The sequence below is a fragment of the Platalea leucorodia genome, assembly GCF_965183815.1.
Source record: "Platalea leucorodia genome assembly, chromosome: 6".
NCBI classification, from domain to species: domain Eukaryota; kingdom Metazoa; phylum Chordata; class Aves; order Pelecaniformes; family Threskiornithidae; genus Platalea; species Platalea leucorodia.
The window spans coordinates 46,333,302-46,361,099 of record NC_138828.1 but is presented as its reverse complement, the minus strand read 5'-3'; the positions used below and the strand labels follow the sequence as shown (position 1 = coordinate 46,361,099).

General features: G+C 36.5%; 1 protein-coding gene across 1 annotated transcript; it reads left to right on the top strand.

The window, feature by feature from the left end:
- On the top strand, positions 1–27,196 carry HPGD (15-hydroxyprostaglandin dehydrogenase; the record flags this gene model as incomplete). Its single annotated transcript, XM_082316589.1, is given in 7 exon segments — positions 1–124; positions 127–375; positions 4,369–4,475; positions 15,143–15,239; positions 23,237–23,313; positions 25,277–25,440; positions 26,526–27,196. Coding segments are annotated over 7 exon segments (954 nt in total). The 3' UTR covers positions 26,662–27,196.
- Positions 27,197–27,798: the final 602 nt, after the last annotated feature.

Sequence of the window (27,798 nt, the reverse complement as noted above, 5' to 3'; positions counted from 1 at the left end):
ATGCACGTCAATGGCAAGGTGGCTCTGGTCACCGGCGGGGCGCAGGGCATCGGCAGGGCTTTCGTCCAGGCGCTGCTGGGCAAGGGCGCGAAGGTAAGGCCCGGCAAGGGCCCCCTCCCCTCTGCCCCCCGCCACCGGCACCCGCGGGCGCGGGGCGGCGGCAGCCCCCTCGCCTCGTCTCGGCAGCCGTCCGTCCGTCCGTCGGTCCGTCCGCCCGCCGCTCAGCCCTTCCCTCCCTCCCTCCCGGGCAGGTAGCCCTGCTGGACCGCAACTCCGAGGCCGGGCAGGAGAGCAAGGCGGCCCTGGACGAGCAGTTCGAAGCGCAGCGGACGGTGTTCATCCAGTGCGACGTTACGGACCAGGAGCAGCTGCAAGGTAAGGAGGAAGCTGTCCGCTCCGGCTCAACATGCAGCAACCTGACAGAGCCTGGGCTGCTGCACCAATACGTGTGCAATTAAGGTTTCTGGAGGACAGCCTACTCCCAATCGCTTCTGACAGTGACTCAAAAAGGATTTGTTTCTGAACCTGCAGATGTCAAATATTACTACCAGCATGCCTGTATTTCACCATGTTACTTGGCACATCGTAAAGAAAAGCCAAAGAAATCACTTCCATTGAGTGCTGTGTATGATATTTTTGCATGAAAGCCTCTGTAGAAGATAATTGTTATTTTATGAGCAATATATATGAACTTTAAAGCACGGACTTGCTTTTTATGAGGTTTCAGTACAGACTCCAAGCTGCATTCCCTCATCACAGGAGTAATAAATTCTGCTCTGGGTTGCAGTGCTCTTTCCATACAGCACGCTTTCAACCTGTGCTGCTGCAGCTGAAAGCAGAAGTGGCAAAAGACGGCACACTGCTTTATCACGGTGTTAAACATGGGTTGATAACCTTTCGCACAGGTTTTGCAGATGCAGGGAACGGCAAGGAGCTTCCCTCATGTATGATTTGCATTTACGTTTTCACTTAGTGAATAAATGATGTTCCCTACTGAGTTCTTAGAGCATCGTATAATGTTGATGTACCCTTCACCATATTTCATAACAGGCACGTCACTTCAGCAAAGTTTAATTATTAAAGAGATACATTCATAGGTAGTGACTCAGGTTCAGATTTTGACATCACTTTTGTCAGTGCCCTTTCCCCACATTCATTTGTGCCACGCTAGATGTGAACATTTTCAGTTCTGCATTTATTCACCACACTTCACTGGCAACTTTCTTAACAGTGGTGACTGAGCATATCCACTCCTCTTTCACAAAAGAGTGCAGTTAGTTCAGAATTCGGCAATATTGTTCGCTGCACCGAGCTAGCGTGATTATGCCTAATTCCAGAGCTTGACATTGTCTGCCTGTAAGAGATATGGTGGACTTTAAATTTGAGATCTGCTCTAAGTAGCAAACAAAGTTTTTATCAGCTAGGTTGATTATTGACTTTTTTTTTTCCAAGTGAGAGGAGTAACCTAGGAGCAAGAAAAAGCATCCTAGGGGTAGGAATAGCATGTGCTGCAGCATGGGTGTTACCTCAGTGTGCTTTCTCTTCCATGATTCCTCCCCTCTTTAGTGCCAGGCTAGTACAGGACCAACAGGGTGTGCACTGGGAACTGGAGTGAGGAGGATGGGGAGGTTTTGGAACCAAGTTAGTAGGAAAAGAGCCATCAGAGTAGGATCAGGATGGGCTCTTGCAAAGAGCGAGAGCGAAAACGGGCAGCTGCTGCTTATGCTTCTCTGATACTGCATTATTCCTGCTGCAGGTTTCTTAGCATAAATTTGCAATCATGTCTTACAAGCTTTTGGGGTTTCTGGGGTATTTTTTAGTGGTTTTGTTGGTTGGATTTTTTTTTTTTTTACTGCTTTATTTTCCTATTTTTTCACTTGTAACTGCAAGCCACCACTTAATAAACTCAGATTAATTTCACTCCTAGTGTTTAAAGTTCTTAGTGGATATGTCAAGTCCTGTACTTGCTTTTTATGTTAAAGGTGATGTGCGTGAATGAAGTTTCTCTTAGTTTAACTTTAGCCCTTTCAGTATGAAGCAAGTCACAGTACTAGAACTAGTATCTAGGTACATAAGGTTTATCTGCAGGAAATCAGCTGCTTCATCTGCTTTCAAGTCTTGCCTGTGCTTTTTTCTCTGGTGGCTCTTTCATATAGTCCCCCACAAAAATCTTCTATCTTGTCCCACTTTTGAAAAATCACCATACATTTACTTTTGCTTTCCATGAATATTTAGGAAGCTCACATATAACTGGTGTTTGTACTTACTTTCTACTGTTTTTCTTACCTCTTCTTTAAAATGGATCCTCCTCTTCATTTTTCATTTCTCTTCATTCAATATTTCATAGGATCATCTGCTATTAATTTTTATGATTCCATAAGCACTAAGTAGCGTGCAATGTAAACACAGAATTATTCTACATTCAAAAGGGAAGAACAAGTCAATTTACACTGATGTGATAACTTTATTAAGAATCTATAATGAGATTCTTCTTTTTGTGGATAGGTAATAGATGGGGTTACTGTAGGCAGGTAAACTTCTACCAGAAATATTCCAAATGTGGTAATCATTCTTTATTTTAACATAGATATGCAAACAGCTGAAAAGCATTTGGCTCTTTTCTTAATGTGTATACTAGAAAACTGCATTTAGTCAAGACTGTGTGAATTTAATAAACAAAAAATTGGCAAAAGTACTATTACCCATGGTGCTTTTTGAAGGCAATAGATTCTATTAAGAATGAGGTTGATGAAAGATGCTATTTAGAGAAGGCTTCACAGGGAATCAGAGAGCCAGTTTCCAAAATTTGGAAGCTAATTGAGGACCCAAATTGTATTTATTTTACTAATTGAAACTAAGTTAAATAATCAGTTCTGCTCCTAATAAAGTCAAAGGGTTTCATTTGCCCTTGCTGATGCAGGATTGGAAAGATGAGAAGCAATTAAAGAGTTAAGTGGAGAAACCAGAGAATCAATTAGCAACAAACATAAAAAAAGCCAAAAAGGCAGACAGCCAAAAATACAGGCTTTAGTAATATTAAAATATTCTAGTACAGAATAAGAATATTAGAAAAATCTGTACAATAAAGGCAGTTGGACGCATAAAACCTTTCCCATCAGCTGCCCAGCTCTTGTTCTGATGACAAGATGATGACTGTGATGGACCTGCAGCATTCAGGCAAAGAAAAGCCTGTAACAGTAAAGACCGTGTGGTGCAAGAAAAAAAAAAACTTCGTAAACCCCTGCAACTGCTGCAAAAAAGGTAGATGTCTCAAAGCTGCTGCTATGCTCCTGATTGACACTAATAGCCAAAGACTAAAGATCAGAGAATTAAGATGGGCACCTTTTAGTGAAGTGGTTTCTTTAAGGCCTGTCAAGCATAATTTTAGTATACCTGAAATACTCTAAATTTTTAGTCAGTCACCAAACAATGTTTTTTAAAGCAATCTTGGGGGGGTAGTATCTTGGTTTACATAGTAATAAATATTTAGTGATGAGGAACAATATTTGGAGGGGAAAAAAAAACAAGCTATACATACATGTCAGATAATGTCTGCAGTCATGGAAAATCTTAGTCTGGAATGAACATCTGGAGGTCATCTCATCCAGCTATCCTGTGAAAGCAGAGCCAGCCTAGATGAGTTTGCTTATCACTATGACATCATCATGTTTTTCCATACACATCTTTTATCTTAGTTCAACCCTGTCACCTGGGAGAACACAGTGTCATTGTGGAAGCTTCCCAGTTCTTTATTTTGAAATTCTTCGGAAGACAGGTCACTATTTTCATCAACATTAGGATGTATAACAATTTATTCATAAATGGATAAATTTAAACAAGAATTATGACAAGTTATTTGTAGTCGAAAGATTCATATTAGTTATATCACTGAATAAGAATTGCATTCTTAGGTTAAATTCAGACTCAATAAAGAAAATTGTTCCAAACACACGAAGCTTTTATTTTTTCATTTAAAATAGGTGGTGCCAAATCTTGAATTCACTAGCAATATCGAACTGTTACAAATCAAGCTATAAATGCTCGATTTATATAATTAGGGTGCCAAACATCCTATCTAATACAAAATGTATGGGTGCTAAGAACTTTCATTAGCTCCTGTTATCAGGCATTATAAAACTGAATGAAAAGGCAACTATGGCATCTTAATCCTTTCAGTTTTCCTGAATATGTTTAATATCGATGAATGGTTAGATAAAGAATTTGATTTCATGTTGCTCATTAGTGGTTAAGAAAACAGTGAAGACATTTTGGTAGGCTAATAAAACATTAATTTCTATGCATGCATTGTATTTTTATATCTTACTTTCCGTAAGTGCTAAGAAATTTCACCCTTGGATCTTACTATAGGTGCTTTCAAAAAAGTAATTGAACATTTTGGAAGGCTGGATATTGTGGTTAATAATGCTGGTGTGAACAATGAGAAGGACTGGGAAAGCACTATACAAATTAACTTGGTAAGCATTATCTCCTTTCACGTGTTCATACTTTATTTAATGTTCGAATACACTTAACAGCCCTTGACTTCTACAGATTGTGTCAAAACACAGAACATGAGTTGTTGGATTGGTAAACACATCTATTGAAACAATAACCACATAACTGCATAGGTACTAACAAAAAAAAAAAAAAAAAAGTGTGTGGTGGATCCTTTAAGTTGTCTATCCAAGATGTACAGCACTGTATAGAGGTACTCAGGCTGACACCGGACAAAATTCTCTTTCTATAAAACCCAATGAAATCCCAGGTAGGTGTAACAATTTGGTGCCCAAAGCAGTAGAGCTGCATCTGCAGAAGGTCAGTCTGTTTATATGAATGTTTTAGAACATTTTAGTTACTTGTGAGACTCAGCTGGTGTGCATTAGAGAATAAGTTGCCATTTGTTGGTATTACAAGAAAACTTGTTCCACCAAGAGCTCCACATTTTCTTCACCAGTAAAGCAAGCATACAATCTGAGCTTTTAATGTAGGCCATTTCACCATCATCACTGATAGAAGCACACCACTTAAAAGGACTTGCTAAAACCCAGTATGTTCAAGGAGCCTGTAAAATTTATTTTCAAACAGACTATTACGAGGTCTTTGATATTACCTGGTATCTCATCAAGCGAGACCACAATATCTGTTTCTCAGTTGATTTTTTTTTTTTTTTTAATTTAGACTACACTGCTAGATCTAAGCTCTAAAGGAAAGACCAACTTTCTAGATTAATAAAATTCTGACTAGCTTGTATTCTACCAGCTGCGAAGTTCTAATTTGATGGTGATTCAGCAAGTCACCCCTATGACCATACTTACAAAGTGTTACAATCTAGATCTGCAAAGAAAGTGGCAAAAGGAAGCTTGGAAGAGTGCAATGTGGAGTTTTCTGCAATCAGTCAGTTGGAATTTGTCAATGTAACAAGAAAGCTCATGATAAGAAAATTAAAAGTTTGTTTTTGTCAAAAGTTTTAAGGACAAAAGTACCTGAGCCTTTGAATCCTAATGCCTCCATGAAAACAAACTAACAAAAAAAAAAAAAAAAACACACCAGGATAAATAACACATGCTGTATATGAGACAAGTTATAGAAAAATTAATGGGAAAATCTGTATTGAAAAAAAGTTAGATTTAATAATAGTTTTTCTTGATGTTTTATATCTATCCAAGGTCAAATTTGCTTATTCTTGGAAGGGACTGAACTGAGACCACAGATTAAAATTTCCACAATAAGAGAAATACATTTGTTCAATTTCCTTTGCCATTTCTTCACATTTTCTTTAAGATTTAACTACACATATTTCTTTCTCCCTCTTTCATTTCTAAAATATTCTGACAAATTAAACATCTGGAAACTTCATATTGTGAAGTAACAGGAGTGTGACATCCTCAGTTTTATTCAACATCAATATTCATTAGTACAGATACCTTGAATTTGAAAGACGACTTTACCTGTGTTCTAGATGACTGATTTCTCTTTATTTTTGTGCCTGGTTTAACACAGGATATAAGTTACTGTAAGCAGCCATCCACCTGTCAAATTTGCAAGCACAGATAGTTAGTCATCACCAGAAAAATTAAAGTCCATGTGAGAAACATATTTGTTTGTGATTCACCTTTAAATTCAGCTTAAAAAATGAAGGCATTTCTGATCAGCAAATCTTGAAGATATTTAATATCCAGGTAAATATCCTAACTTAGAGTGATGTCCAGACAATTTTCCAATGCCAAGAGCTTCAAACAGAAGGCACCGAGAACCTCCTTCTGCTATTCTTTTTGTCTTATCACCAGTGATTGGGCTGAAGCAGACCATAGGTGGGTTTGAACTACCTCAAATAGCAGAAAAACTGGAATCCAAGTCTTAAAAATCTATACGCTTAACCATCAAGCTACTGCCCCTAAAAATTAAGAAAAAGGAGGATTATATAGTTTATAGATTATTGTATAGGTAAGTTCAGCATAAATGTCTTCATGACTTAATTCATAATTGAAAGTTGAAAAATTTCATCAATACATGCTCGTGACTGGAATAAGAACATCTAAAATGTCCAAGCAGAGTAGAAGTACAGCCATATGGGTTAAATCAAGGGCACTCTAAGATCCAAATATCCTAATTTATCTTTTGATTTGAATGTTCTTTCCCTGTCCAACCTTGAGTCAACTAACTAGCTTATTTCCGTAGGGTATTTCTATCTAGTTACGGCAATTTCCATAAACCAAGATACAACATTTTTTACTTTTTGCTTTTTAATTATAACAATGGAAGAATAACAGCTGCTGCATGTAATATGTTATATTGGCTGGTTCCATAAAATATTTTTTTGCTTCTTGTAGAGAAAGGAGCAAAATATGTATGAAATACATGATTTTAAAATGTCTCTATTTCCCTGATGTCAGACATTTTAAGTATCCTTTGTATTACCCCTAAGAAAAAGAATAACTTCTATGGCAACTCATTTTGATACACATTATGCACATGTTTTCTACTTTAAAAAAGGGGGGGAAAAAAAAAAAAACCTACATGATAGTCTTCATCTTAGTGGTATCATTTATATATTGATACAACAAATATTCTCTGCCCCAGTTTAAAGTACAAAGTACATAAGTAGAGCAGTACAGAACAAGATAAATCAGAACAAACACATATGGGGTGTGTTCTTTATGGCTAAAACAGTTCACAGAACCAGTTGGTCTTCAGGAACATTTTTAAAGGAGTGTAAGGAAGTTCCCTGATAGTACTGCTTGAGAAAGCATGAAGAACAGAAATGAAGAAGCAGGTTCAAAAAGTGGGACTTAATTTAGAAGGAAAAAAGAGGGAATAAAATCCAATTCCTACTTGTATCCATTACAGTTTCCTGAGAGCAAGAAAACACAGCTTGATAAACATGGCGGGGGGGGTGGGGGGGGGGTGGGGGTGGGGGTGGGAAGGAAGAGTATCAACCGCTAAAAAGAGATTTTTGTTGCAGTACTTTCCACCATTTTGCTATATTTTCTGCTAAACAACATCCACCCTTTCATTACTTTATTAATATTTCTATTAACTTTTTTAGTTAAGTATTCATGGGTACAAGTTACTCCCAAGGGAGATTCCGATTGGACATGAGAGGAAAATTTTTCACAATGGGAACAGTCAATCGTTGGAATAACCTCCCCAGGGAAGTGGTTGACTCCGCTACGCTGAACACATTTAAGACTCAGCTGGACATGGTGCTGGGCCATCTCGTCTACACTGTGCAAATTCTTGACTAGAAAGGTTGGACCAGATGATCCTTGAGGTCCCTTCCAACCTGGTATTCTATGATTCTATGATTCCAGCAATGCTATCCATTCCTCACCTCAAAACTCGAAAGCTGATAGTGTTGACTTGATTGATATCAGCTTGATCAATGGCAGCTTCAACTACTCATACCCATACGAATGTGCACTCTTGTCATTATGGTATATAAAAAAAGATCTTGGCAACCATACACAAATTCCATTTTAAATGGATATTACCAGCGTAGTTTCAACAGTCCATCATACACACACACCCCATGCACAGAACAGCACAAGGACATATGACACATACATTGTTATCAAGAGTCCTACCTACAGTCCTCCAGCATGACAAGAACAGTGTTTCTTGTGTTCAACTTCATATGAACTTATGCCTAAGGAATCCAGAAATTTTATAATCTGGCTTTTTTTTCCTCTTCCTAAAGAAAAAAAAGCACCCACATCTTTATGAGCCTTGAACATATACGTTAGTTAAACACAATTTAGTGTTCTAAGAAGCTTCCCTAATTTTGTCTTGTGTTGATGATGTAGGCTTTCTGGAACCACTGTAATTATAGTGGCTGCTATAATTACAGTATATTTTCTCCTTACAAATGCACTTAGCACAATTTATACTAAGATAATCCCCAAATTTACTTGGAAGTTCCTTTTTTGTACTTGTATCAAAGGTTTCTGAAAACTGATGTAGGTTGCAGTATACAATTAAATGTAGCAGTACTGGTATCACATATGTTCACATTTTAAATATTACCTGAATCAAAAGTATAGAAGCACTTTACAGAACATTTTGGCTATCTTATTATGTTCTTATGCCAAAATATTAATTATTTTGCAGGTATATTTAACTGATTCCCCAAATGAAATTAAATAGACTCACGAAAGAATTTGACAGCAAAATCACAAATATCTCCTGTTTATGTGATGATTGTGCACATTTTAACACATTATTCTGGCAAAACTTTAAATTGCAGGCCATAACTTGGGCATGCCAAAAAAAAAAAAAAAACAGTCTTATGGGATCCAATTAAAGTGTTGCCCACATGTAAAATTCGTTCAGGTACATGTCAGTCACATCCTTCATTACAAGGCAAAATGTGGCAGTACCCAACAATTCCAAGTTTTTACATTTTTCATGGGTTTGCATAATTTATTTCCATAAATGACAAAGGTAACAAGTCTCTGTGAATTTAGAAAAGTCCTTTTCTAAAATGAAGCCTACCTAACTCAGGGTTTGTCCCTGCAAAATACTTAGATTGGTACTACAGAGAAGAGAATGCAACACTGTATATATACGTGTGGCTCTGTTCGACATAGCTCACGGTGAAATAAAAGCTCTAGCAACTAGCAAACCTTGCAAAATAAATTCATTTGCTCATCAGTAAGGAACTATTCCTCAAAAGGCCAATTAATGTTTTGGCAGGAACCAGAAAGGTAACTAGGCAAATTTCAGAAGTGATTCATTTTATTTAGTTTTGGGACAAAGACTTCATGATCTGTTCCATTGTGCAAGCCGTAAAAGGGATCCCTTGCGAGCATGCTGCAACTTTCTGGTCCATACCCCTTGCTCTCCTTTCCCAGTGTACCAGAAGAAATGACAAGGGCTGAACTTTCATCCCAAAATAACGTGGCCAGGACACACAGCTGGATTCAGCAGGTGGGAATTACCACCAGGTCCCGCAGTACAGATGGAGGCAAGCACTGCTTCTTAATGCTACCAACATAGAAACAAAAAAAAAGGGTGCTATCTGTAGAGGATAAAATGGCATAGGTAACTAGTTTACGAAGCTTGCATTCTAAGACAACCAGAAATACACTAGCTCTGTTGCTCAATGGCTTAGTTCCTTATTCTTCAGCATAATTTGATGTCAGAAGGAGGACTAAGTGCCTAGGGAGAGATGTGGGCACCAAAAAGTGAGAAGTACCACTTACCTTGAAAGCAGTGGCATGAGGGTCAGTCCTCTAAGTGCATAAGGAAGCCTGTAAGTATAGCTATTTCTGTTGTTCACATTGCACTAGGAAGGACACAGACTTACCTTAATTGCACAGTAAGTGAATGAACTTCTCAGCTTACAGTTTTAAAGTATGTTTACAGTAACCAATGTTGAAGTACAATGAAAAGCAAATTTCTTTGAACTAAGAACTACTTAAGCTCAGCTACTCAAAATGCAATACTACTCCTACATCCTTCAGGAATGGGGTGGGGGAAGGGGAAAGTAAAGAAAACCGCACAGTTAAACACTAAAACATAATATTTCACTCCCACATTGTACAAAAACTACTGATTTCTAGTAAATGATCAAATCCTACTGCACATTCCTTTCTCCTTTCTGCCTCTCCCTCCCTAGGCTTCTTGTTTTCCACAGTTTGAGCTGCAAATTCAAACTCAAGAGCCTGCAATTTCATTTCACATAGCAAGTAAACTAACCCATACGTAGGAATGCCAAGGGACTTGCATGCTTGCTACAACCTGTCTGCTTCCTAAAAAAAATCGACATTAAAGACAAAATCAGTCCCACCTCTCTGTCCAACAGCAAAATGCTAAAATTTTCCATGGATATCACTAGCAGCACTTAGTTTCAGACTTTTGAAGTTTGTCTTATGCAAGTCATAAAGTACTTTGAAATGTTTCCTTATAGATAGCCATCAATCTACAACATCACAGTATAAAAGTTGAATGATCTTGGGTCAAATTCCAGCTCTGTGCGAACCTGCTTTATGAAACCACAAGTCAATGGCTCTTTCATTTGTTTTTTGTTAAGTATCCCTCGCACTGAGCTACATCAGCTCAGAAACCTACATATAATGTTAGGACCGATTACTGGTTACCATTTTGTTCTCTCAAAGGAATTCATATTGCCTTATCACCTTGATAACAATAGAGTAGTCATCTTCAGCACTGAAGGACTGTAGATATAGTTTCTCAGCATAAAATATGAGCATGCATAAGGAGACAGCAGAAGTATCAGACAAGAAGTGGCAAGGGAAACTGTATTAAATATGTATAAGAAACTATGTCAGTTGGAAGACCTGCCTTGAAACACTAGAAAAAAAAGCACTGTGTACTAAATTACTTTCAAAGCAGCTGTCACTTACAAACGATGACAATTAACGATGCTCTGGGCACCATCACTGAAGAACACTTTTTTTTTTTTTTAATAGACCAAGCTAAAATGAAACACAGAGTATGAAAATTCACTTACAGGTGCAACGTTGGAATACAAGAACACTGTACAACACTAGCTAACACTGGTTCCTAACGCCAGAAAAAAATGAATTGGGTCTCTATTGAAGACTTGGAGTCTTATTAGAATCCGAGTTTCAATATATGATTTCTTTTAGAACAATACAATTAAAACTATACAGCTGTGGGATACATAGAAATGTCAAGAATCACAGATTTTTGTTTTGTTTCTGATTTTGACACTAATACCTAAAGTGCCATTTAACAATTTGTTAAATAAGTTACTGATTACAGATGTGATGCTTCCAAAAGCAACTGCAAATGTTTTGAGTATTTGCGCAATTATTTTGCGAAGTTCACCATGCTGTCAGATACTAAGTTTTGGGTTTATTACTGTATGGTGTTTCAGAATGCTTCAGATCTCCTCTAATTTAAATCTGCAATTTATAGAAGCTAATACTAGGAGATATTCCCACACTCACTACTCATTTTCTACTGGCTGTTGAAGAGTAAAATTGCCTCGCTTGGGAGCACACTCAGACCTGCAGTGCACCTTAATGGTCCATCTTCATTATGTGCTATAGTAAAATACTGTACTTTGGTTAGAAAACAAACAGCAGTATCACTAAGATTACAGGTTTTTCAACAGCTAGGAGGATAACTATTTAGATTACTTTCTGGTTTTAATGATACTAGTTTTCAATAGCCAGGAGCAAAAAAACTAGGTGAGAGTCGGCTGTCCCAGTTTTCACTTTACCTGCACTTAGTTTCAAATTTGACTACTTTCCTACTCTTTTGCCTGTTTTACTTTCTAGTATTTCATGGTATAGTGAAGTAATAGCTGATAAGCTTTCTTCTAGAATTCAGATGAAGTATTCTGACGTCAACAAATAGGAATCCAAAGTTGCATTTCATATGAGAGGAGGCCTGAGGCTGCAATTTATGCACTTGCAAAGATGGATTTCATAACAAAACGAACATGCTATTGTTCTTTGGAAAACCTCTTTCCCATTTGAGTGTTTGGCACCCAGATATGAGAGCCAGCTTCACTAACTCAGCTGGATCGACAGGCTCGATTGGAAAGAGGCACTAAGACTTCTAAGCACGCATTGTACAACTTTCATACTACAGTAAGTTCAGCCACTGCTGGTCTTCCTTGGAGGACTATTGAGAGGACTTTCTTTCCTGGAGATCTCCTGGGAGATCTATCACACCACGCCTTTCATCTGAAGTGCCATCTGCTGAGTGTGCAGGCAGCTAGGCTCCTCTCACCCTGTATATTTGGTTCAGAGATTATCTCCAGAATAATTCTTTATGTTGCCAGCCCAAACATCAGAAATAACCATGCCACCCGAGATTAGCCACACTCGATGAGAAGTTTTTTGCAAGGATAACAGCACGTGTAAGGGTAATATCCGAATGAAAGTCTGCATTAATTCTGAAGACAACCTCTCACAATACCTACATAAAGGAGGCTTCCCCAGCCACTTGAAGAAATGCTAAGTTAATGGAGTCTAGAGAGAAAAAAGAGCAGTACAGTGATTTTGACAGGAGAGTCAAGCTACCCACTTTTTCCTTGTCTTATAATTGTGGTTTGGCCAAAGACTCATCTAGCTCTATTATCTCTTTGAATGAGAAGGCTGGAGGAATAGAAAAATCTTCAGGGAGCCCCAAGCTACTTCCTTCTCCAACTGATTTATTTCCTCTAATCATCCTGAGTGGAATTCTCTTTTTCTGTTCAGCAGGCTAAGCCACTGCTCCAGGGCATGATAGGACCTGCACCTGCTCTCCCTAGACAGCATTAACCCCTTGCTTTCTAAAATGTCTTGTGTACACCCTGTCGTGTGTGTATATATATATATATATATATTAAAAAACACCACCCAGCCTTAAGTCCAAGTCTAATTTCAGTTGAGCTGACAATGAGTTTATGTTCAGAATAAGTATACCTTACAGCAATGCTACTGGGCATTAACGATCTTGGTTTTCAATAAATCTTTTAAAATTTACATGTGACAATCAACATTAAACAGCACTTGGCTACATTTATAACAGCTCTGAAACTTTCCAGGACATGCGAGACAAATCAGATTTAGTTTGGTATTTTACAAGCCACTGAAGACAGTTCTTTGGAAAGTTTCTGTTAAAACATTTAATCAATAACATTCTTTTGATATTAATCAAAACATTTTTAGAAGTATGTTACTTAAGACAAAACTTTCCAGGAGAAAACTAAAAAGGGTTTTTATGAGAATTTTTTGTTTAAGAAAAGTTTAAAGTGAACTTTAAACTATTCATATTTTGTGATTTTTTTTTTACATTATTCCAGGAAATTGGTATACTGAAAATATATTGATATTGAAAATGTCACATAAAATGCTGCAACTATAGAAAATGAAAAAAGCTGATTCTTTACCGAAATTCCAAAGCAAACTTGGTAATGAGGTCTCAAGTTTTTTTATCTCTGTCAATAGGCAGCTTAACTTCATGTTACTTGGGCAACGAACAAGCAGTATTAATGAAGTAGGACATAGAATCATAGAATCATAAAATCGTTTAAGTTGGAAAAGACCTTTTCCAAATCTGATTCCTGTTAAAACCAATAAGCATGAAGGGCAACTGAACTTGAATTAGGACTTTTACTTTATGTTTTATAACACGTATGTCTAAAACTATCAGCTAATAAAAATGAAATGTAATACATATCTTTAAATTGTTCCAATTTTGGTTTGGGAATTTAAATAATGGTAGAAAAATATTTAATGATCTGATTTTAAAAGCCTTTTCTTTCCAGTACACCTAACCACTATCCATTAGGTTTCAGTCATATACAGATTTTTTTTTTTACTGTTTTTTTTTATTACTTTGGGAGATTTCCTTCTCCATGATTCACAATTCTGTAGACCCTCCCTGATCAAAACTCTTAGTGAAGTAGTTGTGCACAGATGTGAACATATTTGTAGGGCCACTTCATCTTTTGCACATCTTAATTTATTTGGGTCAAATAAATAGCACTAAACAGTAATAAAATGTAAATTGGGTTCTCATTTAAAAACTGAAATAATATTTCCAGAAAAATAAAAGTAACTCAATACATTTGTTCATTTTAAGTAGAAACTGTAAACCAAATGTGAACTGGTTATGGAGAGATTAACAAAATCAGTAAATAATTATGAAATTCATCACTAATGCAGTAATATTGCAACATTTCACTAAAGTTAGTATCTTACCCTAGCAGCACTGTCTGATGCCTTTCTGTTATCACTTTTTAAAGTCTCTGGCAAAATGACTTACTTGCTTAGAAAGACTTAACCACTTGATTCGTTTAGGAGGCTGATAACCCCAGGCTCAGCGTATCTTTAGCCGTCTCAGTTTAAAAGTCTGACTTTTGGCGAGATGAATCCCAGCAGAAGTTCTGACTGCAGTAGGGTTCAAAAACAGATTTTAAGAAATCAAGATTATACAGGTCTCAGTAAAATTTTCTTCCTCAAGGATCTTTCTTTAAAAAAAAAAAAAATTAGAAATCACATGCTGCAGCTAATATTATGGTTTACACCTCTTCAAATGCTTTTTTACCTTATCTGTATTTGTCTGTGTTAACCTTCTTTTGAGAGGAATGGTAAAAGTCCAGTAACTTCAGTCAGAAAAGAATACAGATTTTTAATATCCTGGGATGAGAAATATAACATATAACTTAATCCTAAAAAGGGATCTCATGCCTTGAGCCAAATGGAGTTATTAGTGTTAGTGTTATCTTCAGATCCAGTCTCTACATTTTTTATAATGTAGAGCAGTTTGTCTCAATAAAAATGCTGGGAATTGGATCAGTTCATCCACCACATATCCTCAGGTAAAGTGTGTGTTTCATCTATAAATTATTTACACATTCTGCATTTCATTTCCTTTACAGCATTTATTTCACGCTGTAACGTTTTAGTTTGATTATTGATACCTTAATAAGAAAAATAATTAAGTTGCTATTATTTCTATGCATTGCAATTGTGCTTCTGAAGTTACTGAGTTGCATTACTGTGGAATGTCATCTCTGTTTATAATCTTCCAAGTATAAGTAAGATCACTGGTAAAGCAATATAGGTTCTAGGCACCACAAATTAAAGTAAAATTCAGTTTTCAGGAGCACAAAAGAAACATATTTTGAACATAATCATCCCTTTCCCCCCTATAACAGACATCTGTGATTAGAGGAACCTACCTCGGCCTAGAATACATGAGAAAAGGCAATGGAGGAGATGGAGGAGTAATCATTAATATCTCATCTTTGGCAGGTAAGAATATTTTCTGTATAAACACTTTCTACTCACTGGTTTGTTTCTAAAATAAATGAATCATACTGATTAGTCACACTTTTTCTTCTCTCTTATGGTTCTTTCCTGTTTATGCCCGTTTTGATCTGGTTTTCATCATAGCAACCAAAGTAATATCAAAGGACCACAACTTTCATTTGCTTTGTTAAACTTAGTTCAATGAAAAATTCAGTAATTTTCCTAACCTATCGGTCTCATATTTAATAATCTTGAGCATGATGTAAATAGGTTTTTTTTCAGGTTTCAGTACTGCCACACATCATTGAGCAAAACCTAACTAGCCTCAATTCATTCTGCTTATTCAACACTATTCAATAACACTGCTGAATTAAAACATTATGTCTACCACACCGCGTGTAAGAAACAAAGTCTAATATGTAGACCTAATGTGAATTCAGGGTTACTTTAAATACTTTATAATATAAAAAATAATCAGATATATTGGGCATCAAATATGGAAAATCAGATAATCTTTTTTCACAGAAGGCAAGGAAGCAGTAGCAAGTCCTCCATTCAACTCCATAGGAGCACAGCTGTAGGAATATTTAAGATTAGACTGTATCTACTTTATTAATGAAGATTGTCACACACCAACTCTGCCCATGCTCCAAGTCCTCTCAGATGTGATCTACCTCTGCTTGAGAAGCCATAAAATGAACAGTCACACTTCATTGAGCTTAAGCTAGCACATTGTTTGCTCACTACTTATCTATGCTACAACTGCATTTCAATTTATTGGTATAAAAATAGAATTATATGGCTTCTACGTCAGTCAGGGTTATTGCTGCTCAGTTGTGAGGCAGAATCCTTCTCCCTTTCCTGTAGGTACACAGGTTGTGGGGGCTGGGCTCATAGCAAAAAAGCACAACTGAAGAGGAAACGGTAAATAGAGAATGATGGCACCTCACACCCCCTTCCTCAAAAAAATTTGTGGGGAAATACTTGCATTCTCTCTTGTTTGTTTGAAGAGTTTGTTCTGTCTTGCTACTGGCATACTGTCTGGGAAAAATAATACGTATGCTGGCTTACACTTGGATTGTCAGTGCTTTCTTTGGTATCCATGCAGAATAGTCATTTTATTCCAGGGTATTCCTATGTGTTTTAACAATGAAAAGCCAGTAAGACAGCAGTGGCCATAGTTCCCGAGTGTGAATGGGGATTAGTGCTCGATAGGTGCGAATGTTCTTAGTACTATTAAATCCTCCTGTAAACCTTGGCTGTTGTGATGAGAAGTCCAGTTCACCCTATTGACATAACGCTTGTGGATCTTGAGGATCTGATTTAATATATGCACATGTCTCATATGAGTGATGGGTCCTTTATTAAAAGTCTCCACGTACCTTTAAGTCAGCACTTGCAATACTGCCTACCATTGCCTACTGGTGCCAGTAAGCTTATCTCCATTGGCTCAAATGGACATTGTATTGGGACCAAATTAACCTGAAGAAAACTGCTACTGCAGTACAAGAGTTCATCAACACAAGTAAAAGATTAAACATTTTCACAGAAGTGCTGATGCCCATGCAGTGCTTAAGAAAGAGCAAAGGTAGCAAGCAGTTTGATTCCATTTCTAACTAGTCTCGAACACAAAATTATTTTGATTTTAAGACTTAATAGCTTGGCTTTTCTTGGTTTGGTAAGAGCTTATATGTGCCATTTTAATTATTTGATTAAAATTTGTATTTATGTACTTACTTTTTTAACATTAACATTGTGCCATAATGATTGTGGGAACCTGTCAAAAACAGTGTTCTTTGCTTTGTTTGCTTTTACATAGTTTGTATTTAGCAATTGTTTCCAAGGTCATAAGGAAAAACACATTAAAAAAGCTGACATACACTGATTTTTATCATTTATTTATTTACTACTATTTGTGCTTTGTGACCCTAATTCTTCCTTTCAGTCTGAAGGTCTAAGTCCTGCAGCTTACTCCATATATAAAAGGCAAACTGCCATTGGCTTGTTTAACATTCTCTTCTGGTGTTTCCTTTTCTCAGAGCTAGCTTCTGTGGATCATTAAACTTTTGAGTGGTTTTGATCCCCCCGTCCAAGTTCTCTACAAGATTTTATCAGATACACTCTGCAGACAGCAAATATTCTTGTGTCTTGCTGAACAGCAAGAAGAGTTATATTTAGCGCTTACGTAACATTCAATAATATTTGCTTTACTCACTAATTAGTTTCCAGTTCTTCACCATGGGAATTTTGCCAATGATTTGAACTAGGGACAGAACCAAGCCTTACTGGTTTATATTTCCAACCCCCCCCCCCCGAACTACTTAAATGCTTCCTATGAAGTGGATGCTTAAAACGTTCATTCAGCTGGATGAAAGCCAGAGCATCCACCTTTCTTTCCAGTACTGAATCTTCCTTTCTTTAGTGTCTCCACAAGACACTAACTGTGTGTCTAACCCACTGCATCTCAAAGCTACAAAACTTCCTTAATTTTATGAGATTCGTGCATTCATATCAAGAGGAAGGAATGCCGCTAAACAACTGAGATAATGGGAAATGTGTTTTACTGCGAACTTGCCCCCATAAAAGATAATGCCAATGGCTGCTGGTTTTTGCATTGTAATGCAAAATTGTAATTGTAATAAACTTCATTTCAAATTTAAAATGTTCTAAAATTTCTTCTGTAGGAAGCTACATATGTTAATTTTAATTTTGTTTAACAGAATAGTTAGAAGGAACAGAAAAAGCATACAAAACTATTTAACTCCTGAGATTATTTATATAATTAAATTTAGCATTGTCTCTTACCTTTTGGTGGCTGGTACCTACACACTTTTATTAAGTAAAGGGGGAAAGGGAATTCATGTGCGTTCATGCACTTTTGTTTTGATAACCTTCATACTTTCAAGAAGATATTCTGTAAAACTGACTTTATATCTGTCTGGGTTCTAGCAGATTTAAAAAAAAAAAAAAATCAAAGTATTCATAGAGGGCTTAAAAACTAGTAAAATACTTAGCATCAGATCATGCTAGCTTTTTATGAGAGGTTGCTCAACGTGTAGCGTATCTGGATACCTTTCTGTTGTACAGCCCTATCACTGGTTAAATTGCACTCAACTTCAAGCACTCAGGCTCCACAAGCAGCCAGTTTGTCCTCCTCCTATAGAGAGCTTCAGCCAAAAGAAATACTTGAAGTACCTCTCACAGCAAACAGGCTTCTTTAAGACTTGATCATACATATATATTACAAGAACAAAGCTAAGCATATGTTTAACATCATTGAGTAAAGGCAAGACTCACAGTAAGACAGTGGAGCAAAAGTGTAAATGGCTGTACAACTGGGACCTTCGGTTCACAGCATCACGGAAGAGCTTCTCTTCCCTGCCCTTTGTGAAAAAAGAAGATGCTGAGCGGAATTCACAGGAACGAGGTTAGAAAATTTAGAAACTATTCCCTTGAGACTTCACTTCACTGTTAAAAAATTTCCTAGAAATGACACAGCTTAGAATTTTTGCTAGGATTTCTGTGTCTCCTTTGTTTTGACACAGATCACAGCAGTATAACTGACATAATGAATGTGATCTTGTACCCCCTCCCTATTCGTAAGAATGAGAGAATCAATTCTCTCGTCACTGTAGGACTATCACGCCCCTAGTTTGTTTCTCTAGTTACATATCCGCTTCTTCAAAAGAGGCTTTGGCCTTCAAAGAACATTGTAAGCATGTTCCATACTGTTTATCCAGACTTTTGCCTACGGGCGACAAAAGAGATTTCTGTAATGTGGTTTGGAAAGACATTTAATTTAAACAAATATGGCTAAATCTTGAGATGTTATTTATTTGTAAGTATTCTACGTGCTGCAATAGGCTTTGATAAGTATATTTTATAAAAACAAACCTAAGATAGAAAGGAAAACAAATTAGTTTGGCAATATTTCCCAACATATGGAGAAGTGCACTTTTGGTTTGCTTTTAAATAGGTTCCATCAGTTTGCCAAAACTTACCTTTCAGCATTTTCACATATCTTTTTCAGAAACAATGAAATTTAGAGTTTTAGGATGCCACACGATACTGTGATTATCACATTAGCGAAAGAAAATTTCAATATTTTAATGGAATATTTAAATGTTTTAATAGTGAATATATCTGTCTAAAGTATAACTGAGAATAGAGCCTCATCACTGCATAATCATAGCGTAGAAGCACTGCTTTCTGATGAGCCCAAAGCCTCCCTGAGATCAACAGCCACGTTAGAAAACAGACTTTGGTTCTTGTATTCCCTGTGCCACACTCATCCAAATATGAAGTATGCTATTCCAAGAATTAATGAAACTTAAAGATACTATCAAACAGAAATTACATTTTTCTCAAGCTGCCTAACAGTGCACCCATGGAGAGAACAGGGGGCGGAAAGGTCATCTAAAAGCTAATATATCTTATTCAAATAAAAAAAAAGAGACTTGTTCAAATCTCTGAGGGCAACATGTGTCCAGTGGGAAAGCATACCTGGGGAAAAATGCTTAATTCTGTATTCGTCAAAGCTCTTCCGTGGACTGAAAGGAAATACTGGTTTCAACAAAGCTTACTGATACAATTCAAGCTTATTGATACAATCTCCCCCCTCCAACAGGAATTTCTTAAGATGGGGATACTGAAACTATTGACCATGATAAATAAGCAGCTGTAGTGAGAAGCCTGACATCACATCTCAAATGGTACAGTGGTATCGACACTGTAACACGGGGACTAAGAGGATAATCAAGGGCAAGAACTGTCTCTGTCAGCTGCCAGGAACTGAGAAAAACAAAAAAAAGCACAGTTAACACTGGCGCACAGGATTACTGCTGGTCTGCTTGAACTGTTTTTGGTAAACCAAAGGGCACCTTCAGTCATCATGAAATCATTTGTAATTCACCAACTGGTTCTCAATGAAGATCGTTTGAGGGGAGAAGGAAGTTCCCTGTCACCTTTCATGTAACAGTTCAGTGATGCAGCAACATCCAGAGAGAGGAAAATTCAGGAGTAGTGGCCTCCCCTTGCAAAGGAAGATTGAAAACCACATATATCACTTTCCAGCAGTACACTGCCCCATCATCATCCATTTGAACAGCCTCCCCTTCCTCCCCCCGTTACTGTGTGCATAATGTTCTCTAGTCTGCTTCACTGCCGTTCCACTTTGCATAAGATAATTAACTATTCATAGGAGCAGCAAATAGAATCCAGATTTTCTAAAAATTTAATGCCTTAACTAATATGCTATGAACTCATCCTTTGCTCACTGGTTGAATAAGTACTCAGGCAGAGCAGGATCAATGTCACACAGTGGTTCATCTGAAAATACTTGATCTGGGTACCAAACTCGGGAACAAAAGTGAGACAGGACTGTCATTGTTTTGGGTGAAGGATGCTAGGACTAGTCTTCATTGTCACTGCTTTGGCTAAAAATGAGTCAATTGATTTCTTCTTGGTTCTCCATTTTAGCAAAAATAATAATTTCAGTTAGAAAAGAACTGGTCTTAAGGCTTTGATTTAAAAAAATGAGTTATTTGTTCCTCCCTTCCTGCCTAGTTATTCCTGCTGTCTTTTGACATTTAAGTAAGTCTTTGAACCTTATTCCACTTCATCATTGTGAGCTGTGCCCTTCCTTTGTTTATTTCTTTAGTTTCTCTTCCCTCTCAAGTAATTTGTCTTGCTATGTTTAAAAAAATTTTAAAAAATTAAATTCTTCCTCTGTGTTTCCCAGTAGATTTTGTCTTTTGTGTGTCTGTTAACTGCAGTCTCATTGGGATTGTTTTTTTTCTTTAAAACATGTAAAACTACTCAGGAGTTTAAAAAAGGAGTATCATAATATTTCTAATGTGCTAATAGTCCAATGTTTCCAATTATTTGAAGAATGGCGATGATCATCAAAAGTCACCAAACAGAGCAATATTAATCCTGTGTTACAATCACAACCCAGAGGAGACAACACAAAAACCATTTCTCATAAAGCAAGTTCTCAATTAGAAGCATAACACATTAATCCAAGCTAAGCAGATAAATACGAGTTTAAGAGAACAACCAGACACTAGGTTAAGTTCTTCATTTCCCACCACTGAACAGTACTAATAACAGTGTTGCTTTCACTGGATCACCATTATAGCATTTAAACCAAGATAAAACCTTGAAGCTGTCAGAGCTGTAATTAGAGCTATATGCCATCTTAGAAAGTTTTTTCCTTCAGACAAAATGGATTCCAGAGCAAAAACCCCACGCAAGTCTCTGGCATACATAATTTTTCTGGCAAATCCACACTTAAAGCTGGGTAGTATATTCTTCATCTCCACTGAGATAAGTCACAGCCTTTCTTGATTGTATCACTTAAAGATATGAAATATGAAGAATGAAAAAACATATCCAAGATATTAATTGGGATAACTTCCATTAGAATCAAACGTTAACGCATCAAAATCAGTATCCAGTTTTACAATACCACATTCGGGAACACAGACAAATTTTATCCTCTAACTTCAGGACAGGCTGTGGTTTGCTACTCACAAGACCCTAGGTGGAACTACAGCATCCATGTGGTCCAGTTCAGCTGTCATTGTATAGTGGAAATTGTTGGCATAATGGGCAGAAATGTATATACACTCATGGTCTGTCATCTCTTCTTGACCAGCTTTTTGCCATCAAACTCAGTCTTACTAGAATTAAGTTCTTAATTTTCTTCCAAAACCTCTGTTCTCTCCCTTCTCTACTATAAATAGTACTTCTTTGCTCTCCCACTCCCCCCATAAAAGTTCACAATGTTAGCAGTCATTTTGCTTCTCCTTTTCTTTACAGGGAATAGCAATGATATTACCCAGGATTGTTACCTTTTTCCTGTTCCCTTCCAAAAAATCTTCATCCTGGCTTTTCATTGCAGAACAGGGCCCGCTGTAGGACGTACCATACCATGAAATCCTCTTCAGTCAGTCTAATTCAATCTAGAAAATAATTCAAAAAGCTTTCCTATCCACATCTTTGCTTTTGTTTCTTTCTGCTCACTATCTGAGGTCTTCATCTTATCATTCCATTCACAATGTTTACTCACTTATCTGCACTAAGGTCCTACATTCACTTCTTAGTGCTTTTTCCATTTGCTTATTGCAAAATGGCTTCCCTATGTCATTTAAATATCTTTAAAAAAACTATCACCTATGAAATATTACCAGAGTAGTATTGTAAGTAAAATAATTTTTACAATGCCTCAGATGGTGCATCAAGTCTGAATTACTTTGTTTATAGTTGCTCCTTTGAGTAAAAACCACTAAGCAAAAGCGTATGTATTTGTTATAGTACTAATCACATCGTCAAATAAATAAGCAGTAACACTATTGCACAGGCAGATGTATTGGCTGACTGTGCTTCAGTCAGCTGTGCAGCACACTCATACTTCTCTCTCGCATTAGGGCTAGCGGAAAAGTTTTATCTGAGGCTAAGTTTTGTTACTATTCCACAGAAGCAATATAAGCAAGGGATTTAAGTCAGACATTACATTTATGTTTTGATATATTAAAAAGATAATATTAAATCAGTTACAGCAGTCAAAATGAATTTTGCTATTTCACTTACCTTTTCCCATACTTCCTCCCTGAAATCCCTGTAAATAATTGCGGGTGCCCAGTTTACATATCAGCAGCTAGGGTATCAGCAATCAAAGTTTATCTAAAATACTTTACTTACTTCATATACTTTAAATACTTTACAGATTCATAGAAGAAGGCTCAAAAATCTCATCCTTGAGTGTTTTCTTCCAGATCCTGTCCTCCATTTTAAGTCATACTTCATAGATACAACTCTTCCTCTTAAAAGTTATACTTCTTTCATTACTCTTCTTTTGCAAATTTTTACTAAGCTATTTTGTTGCATCTCTACAAATCCATCAATTATATTTCACATTATAGACCTATATGTGTGTTTAAGGTAATCATAAATAGGATTACTCAACATCTTTATTCAGCTACCTTTTTATTTTAAAGGACTCATGCCTGCTGCATTCCAACCTGTGTACTGTGCTACAAAGCATGGTGTAATTGGATTCACACGGTCAATAGCAGTAAGTATGTGTTTTTGAAAACAGTATCAGCAGCTCCTTGGGAACATGCTAAGTTTCTCATGTTCCCTCTCTATTGTCACACAACTGGAACTAATTTTCTTAAAGAAAATGAAGTGTCTGAAGCAGTGGAAGTTCCCTCCTTTCACAAAGGGAATCCAAAGATGGAATAAGTAAGGCATGTGTGTGTTTATGACCTATTTGAGGTTTTGGGAGCATGGAAGAAAGATGTTGCAAAGTAATTTAAGGACAGTGGGAGGAAACCAAAAGTCAAATTCTTATCCAAGCTTTAAAAATATTTTTCATAACTCCATCTCAGTCATTTAACATTTTGGTTTCCTTATTTGTAAGTCAGGCTGATGACTTCTTTTATGATAAATAGGCACTAAAGTGTACAAAAAATGATTTGAACACGAAAATGTTTACCATTATTTGTTCTTACCAACTCTTAATACGCTGGAAATGCAAAATGACACATTCACAATGGGACCTGTTAGATGTTATATGACCATAGAGTAAGTCTTAGGCTCTGACTACAAAACTTTCTAGTTAAACTGAACAAGCAGCAAGATAAAATAACCTGGAGGGAGCAAATACGATTACACTTTCATAGGCTAAGCTTAAAGATAGTTTACTCATATAAGATTTCCAATCTAATTTCCAGAATAAAGTACCTGAAATGATCATTTGGATAGCTTATCCGTATTTTATGCCCTCACCCCAATAACTTCTTTTTTAGATTAACCTAAACAGACTGGTATGGATAAGTGTTGCACATAACACGTTAGCCACAGCATGAACCTGACACCTGGTTTTCCGTTTTTGTTTTCTCATGATAATATAAACATCACCAGTTCAAAAATAAAGGTTCTGCTAGAAAATTAGAGGAAATGCTGTCTCTGTGGAACATGAGAATGCTGAAGAGAAAAAGAATAATAAACATAGCGAATCACTGTATTTACCAGGAAAGGCAGTACAGCCTAACGTTGGACAGGTATGATACAAAATATCTAGGACTTCAGTTTCTTTTCTTCTCCAGACCAAAAGCGCAGACTACCACATCATGAAAATGACATGTGATTTACAGAACACCAGAAAGGATTCCTGTTAAATGTTAAAATAAATAGAACTCAGCGTGGAACAATTATGGTTATTCTTGGATATATCATGTATAGTTCGTAAGTTCTGTGCCACCACTAAGAAAGTTCATCCAGCATTCAACATATGCCTGGATGCTGATCAGACTTCTCTGCTACACACGTGCCTTGGTAGCACCACAAATGAAGGGTCCTACCATTCCCAGAATAATTTGTGCTGCTTACGTTCCTGAGCTGCTTTCTGAAAAAACTCCCTCTTTCCTGGAGTTCACAGGGACTTTCCAGTGGACATGCTCAGTGATAGATTCATCCATTGGCCGGGACAATAGAGCTGCTGGAAAGGTTTAGCATTACAGTTCTAGGGGTAGAGACCAAATCCTATTTCTGTTGACATGAGGAGGTAAATACAATCTTAGAGTTAAATCTTGATTTGATTTCAGATAGTCTTCTTTTAATAAGAAAGTTCTTATAAGATTGGAAGCATACATTTGGGAGATACTTTTTACTTGGTTTTGCTTACGAGAGTTATATCATCACCCTAGAATACTGTTAATGACATGTTAAGGGCACCAATAACAAAAATATTAGGAATAAAAAAAACCAGCTGCATGGAAAGAAGAGTGTTGAATTCTTGTAGAATTGTTCTCCCAGGAAAACAGATTTTTTTTTTTCCTAGTAATCTAGTACAATTACTAGAGAAAACGTGCTTCAAACTTAGGTGTTGAAACAAAACAATCAGTAGTAACAAAATTTGCTTACTTGGCATGGCTGAAAAGTACGTAGTGGTAAATTTCATTCTTTAAAAAATTACTTACACAATCCTGTTTTAAAATGTTGATGACAAATGCCTAACTTTTTCTCTTCTCTAGTTAGCTGCTAATATGGAAAACTACGGAGTGAGACTCAACACAATTTGTCCTGGATTTGTCAACACACCAATTCTTCAGTCAATAGATAAAGAAGAGAATATGGGACAATATTATTCATATAAGGATGAGATCAAAAATATGATGCAGTTCTATGGCGTGATGGAGTAAGTCAAGTCAGATACAGGGTTTTTTTTGCCTTTTGCTAATGAAGAACAAGCATACACAATAGCACTTCCAGAAAAATTAAAGGGAAATGCTGCCTCAGATGAAAGTCTATCAAATGTGTTATCCTGTATACAAGGAACAAATGCCAGATATCTAAGGCTATTTTAAGAGTATCACCTACATAGTGATATTTCCCTTTCTGCATTCCCATTTCCCAGCAAAGTGCAGATCAAATTCCCAAGTTAAAGATGGTGTATTAGTTTTTGTTAGCCCTTGGTGTTCCATAAATTTGTTTAATCAAACTTGTTGTGAGATATATAACTTGTATTGAATTTCCACAAAATTTGCACGTGAACCAAGATAGAAATCAGACCAAGAACTGACAAAACTGGACTAAGTTCATAAGAACGCAGTAGCGATGATAGTGGATCAGATCAAAGAGTTACCTAGCCCGTTACAGTATTGCCAACAAAGGCCAAGAGCAGACAGCTAGGAAAGAGTGTGAGAACAAGACAAGCATAAAGTGATATTTTTTTAACACTTTGTTGGTCTCTAACAATTAGCTCCTCAGATACTTCTGCATAAAGGAAATTGTATGACTGTGTTGTTTCACCCACACTTTTTCATATGTAAAATATATTGCACCTATTGACCACAGCAAACGGCATGTGACAAAATTCTCCTTATGCTAATTTGTATGTCAGTCCTGCTACAGAAACAGGATAAGTCAACAGCAAAAAGCTGCGGAGGATTGTGTAAGGATTACTTCTGTCCATTGCCCTGACAGAGAAAACTTTTGATAGGAAGCTCAGTAGCAGCTGGATGTCCACAGGGATTTAGCAGTAACTAGAGCAAACAAATGATGATTTGTAAAGTTGCTGCTTTATGTTGTATGTCCTGATTGAGGAGACTAAATTTCTCTCCTGAAACACTCATAGCACCCCTGCTTTTCTTGAAAATAAATTTGTTTAAATACCATATTGTTTAGTTTTTAGGGTATATAGATTTACATTGAGTTTCTTTACTTGTCCTTTTCATATGTTCTATTACATCATGATTCTGAAATAACTTTTTTTTTTTTCAGCCCATCAATAATTGCTGAGGGACTGATAACAATAATTGAAGATGATACTCTAAATGGAGAAGTTATGAAGATTACCGCATCCCAAGGGATTCATTTTCAACAATACAGCCAAACACCTTTTACATCAAAGACATAAATAATTGTTTTATGCTAATTATTTTTGGCTTTTCTTAAATATAAAAACTTTTGAAGAGGGTAATTTTTGGAAAAAAAAGGTTAGTGTTGCATCTAAAGCAGCGACGGTGTTCAACATTTGAATCCTAATAACAGAGATGAAGAAGAAAACCTGGTGTAGGAAGACATTAGCACCCTATTTTGATTCTATAAGCACTAATAATAGTATTTATTCAGTAGAATAAACACACTGCTCTGAAGATTTTTGATTACGTAGTAATAGGGGCCAGTGTTTTCCTTCTGGTAGTTCTGGTCTACATACTCCAAGCATATTTTGGTGGACCTGACTTACTTTGTATAATTCTTTTCACTGTTATAAGCATGATTTACATCATGAAATCTTCAGACCAGGAACTCAGTTCAGGAATCTAGAACACAAATATACCCATAAGGAGTTAATAATTTACTTTCTCTTAGGAAATGTAAAATAGAACAAGAGGCAAAATTCTCTTTCCTCATTTATATATGCAACTGAATATGTTGCATATCACACAATAAAGTACATATTTTTATCTTCTTGGATTTTAGCTATTTATAAAATAGTTCAGAAATATTTTGTTTTCTGTTATAGAGATATGTATATGAATTTTCTCTCTCTGTATATACAAGGATGAATACTTTGGCATTGATTGAAATGTCTACTTACTCATTAAATCTCATTTTCTAGACCTATAAATCTAATTCCTTGCCTTGATTGATTAAAACCTCAGTTAAATCCTGAATAATCTGGGGGTTTTGTGTTTTATACATGTCCATTTTGGTATCATGATACATATTCTTAGACGGAGCATATCATATAGTGGCAATGAAAATAAAAAATGAGCTTCCTACCTCCTGAGCGCCACCGGACCTTCTGAATCCAGGTCAATCCCCATCTACATTTATGAAAGAAACCTTGGTACTCCATGGGTTACACAAAAATAAATTTTTACACAGTAATTTATTCAGGCTTATAGTATAAGATTTAATAACTCCTGGGAAAGCTGGGAAAAGTTAATATTTACCCTCCTTAGAAGTACTGACTTTAATTTCACTCATGTGAGCATTGTTTTTTTTCAGCATTGTAACTGAAAGAGTGGAAACACAAATATTTAACTTC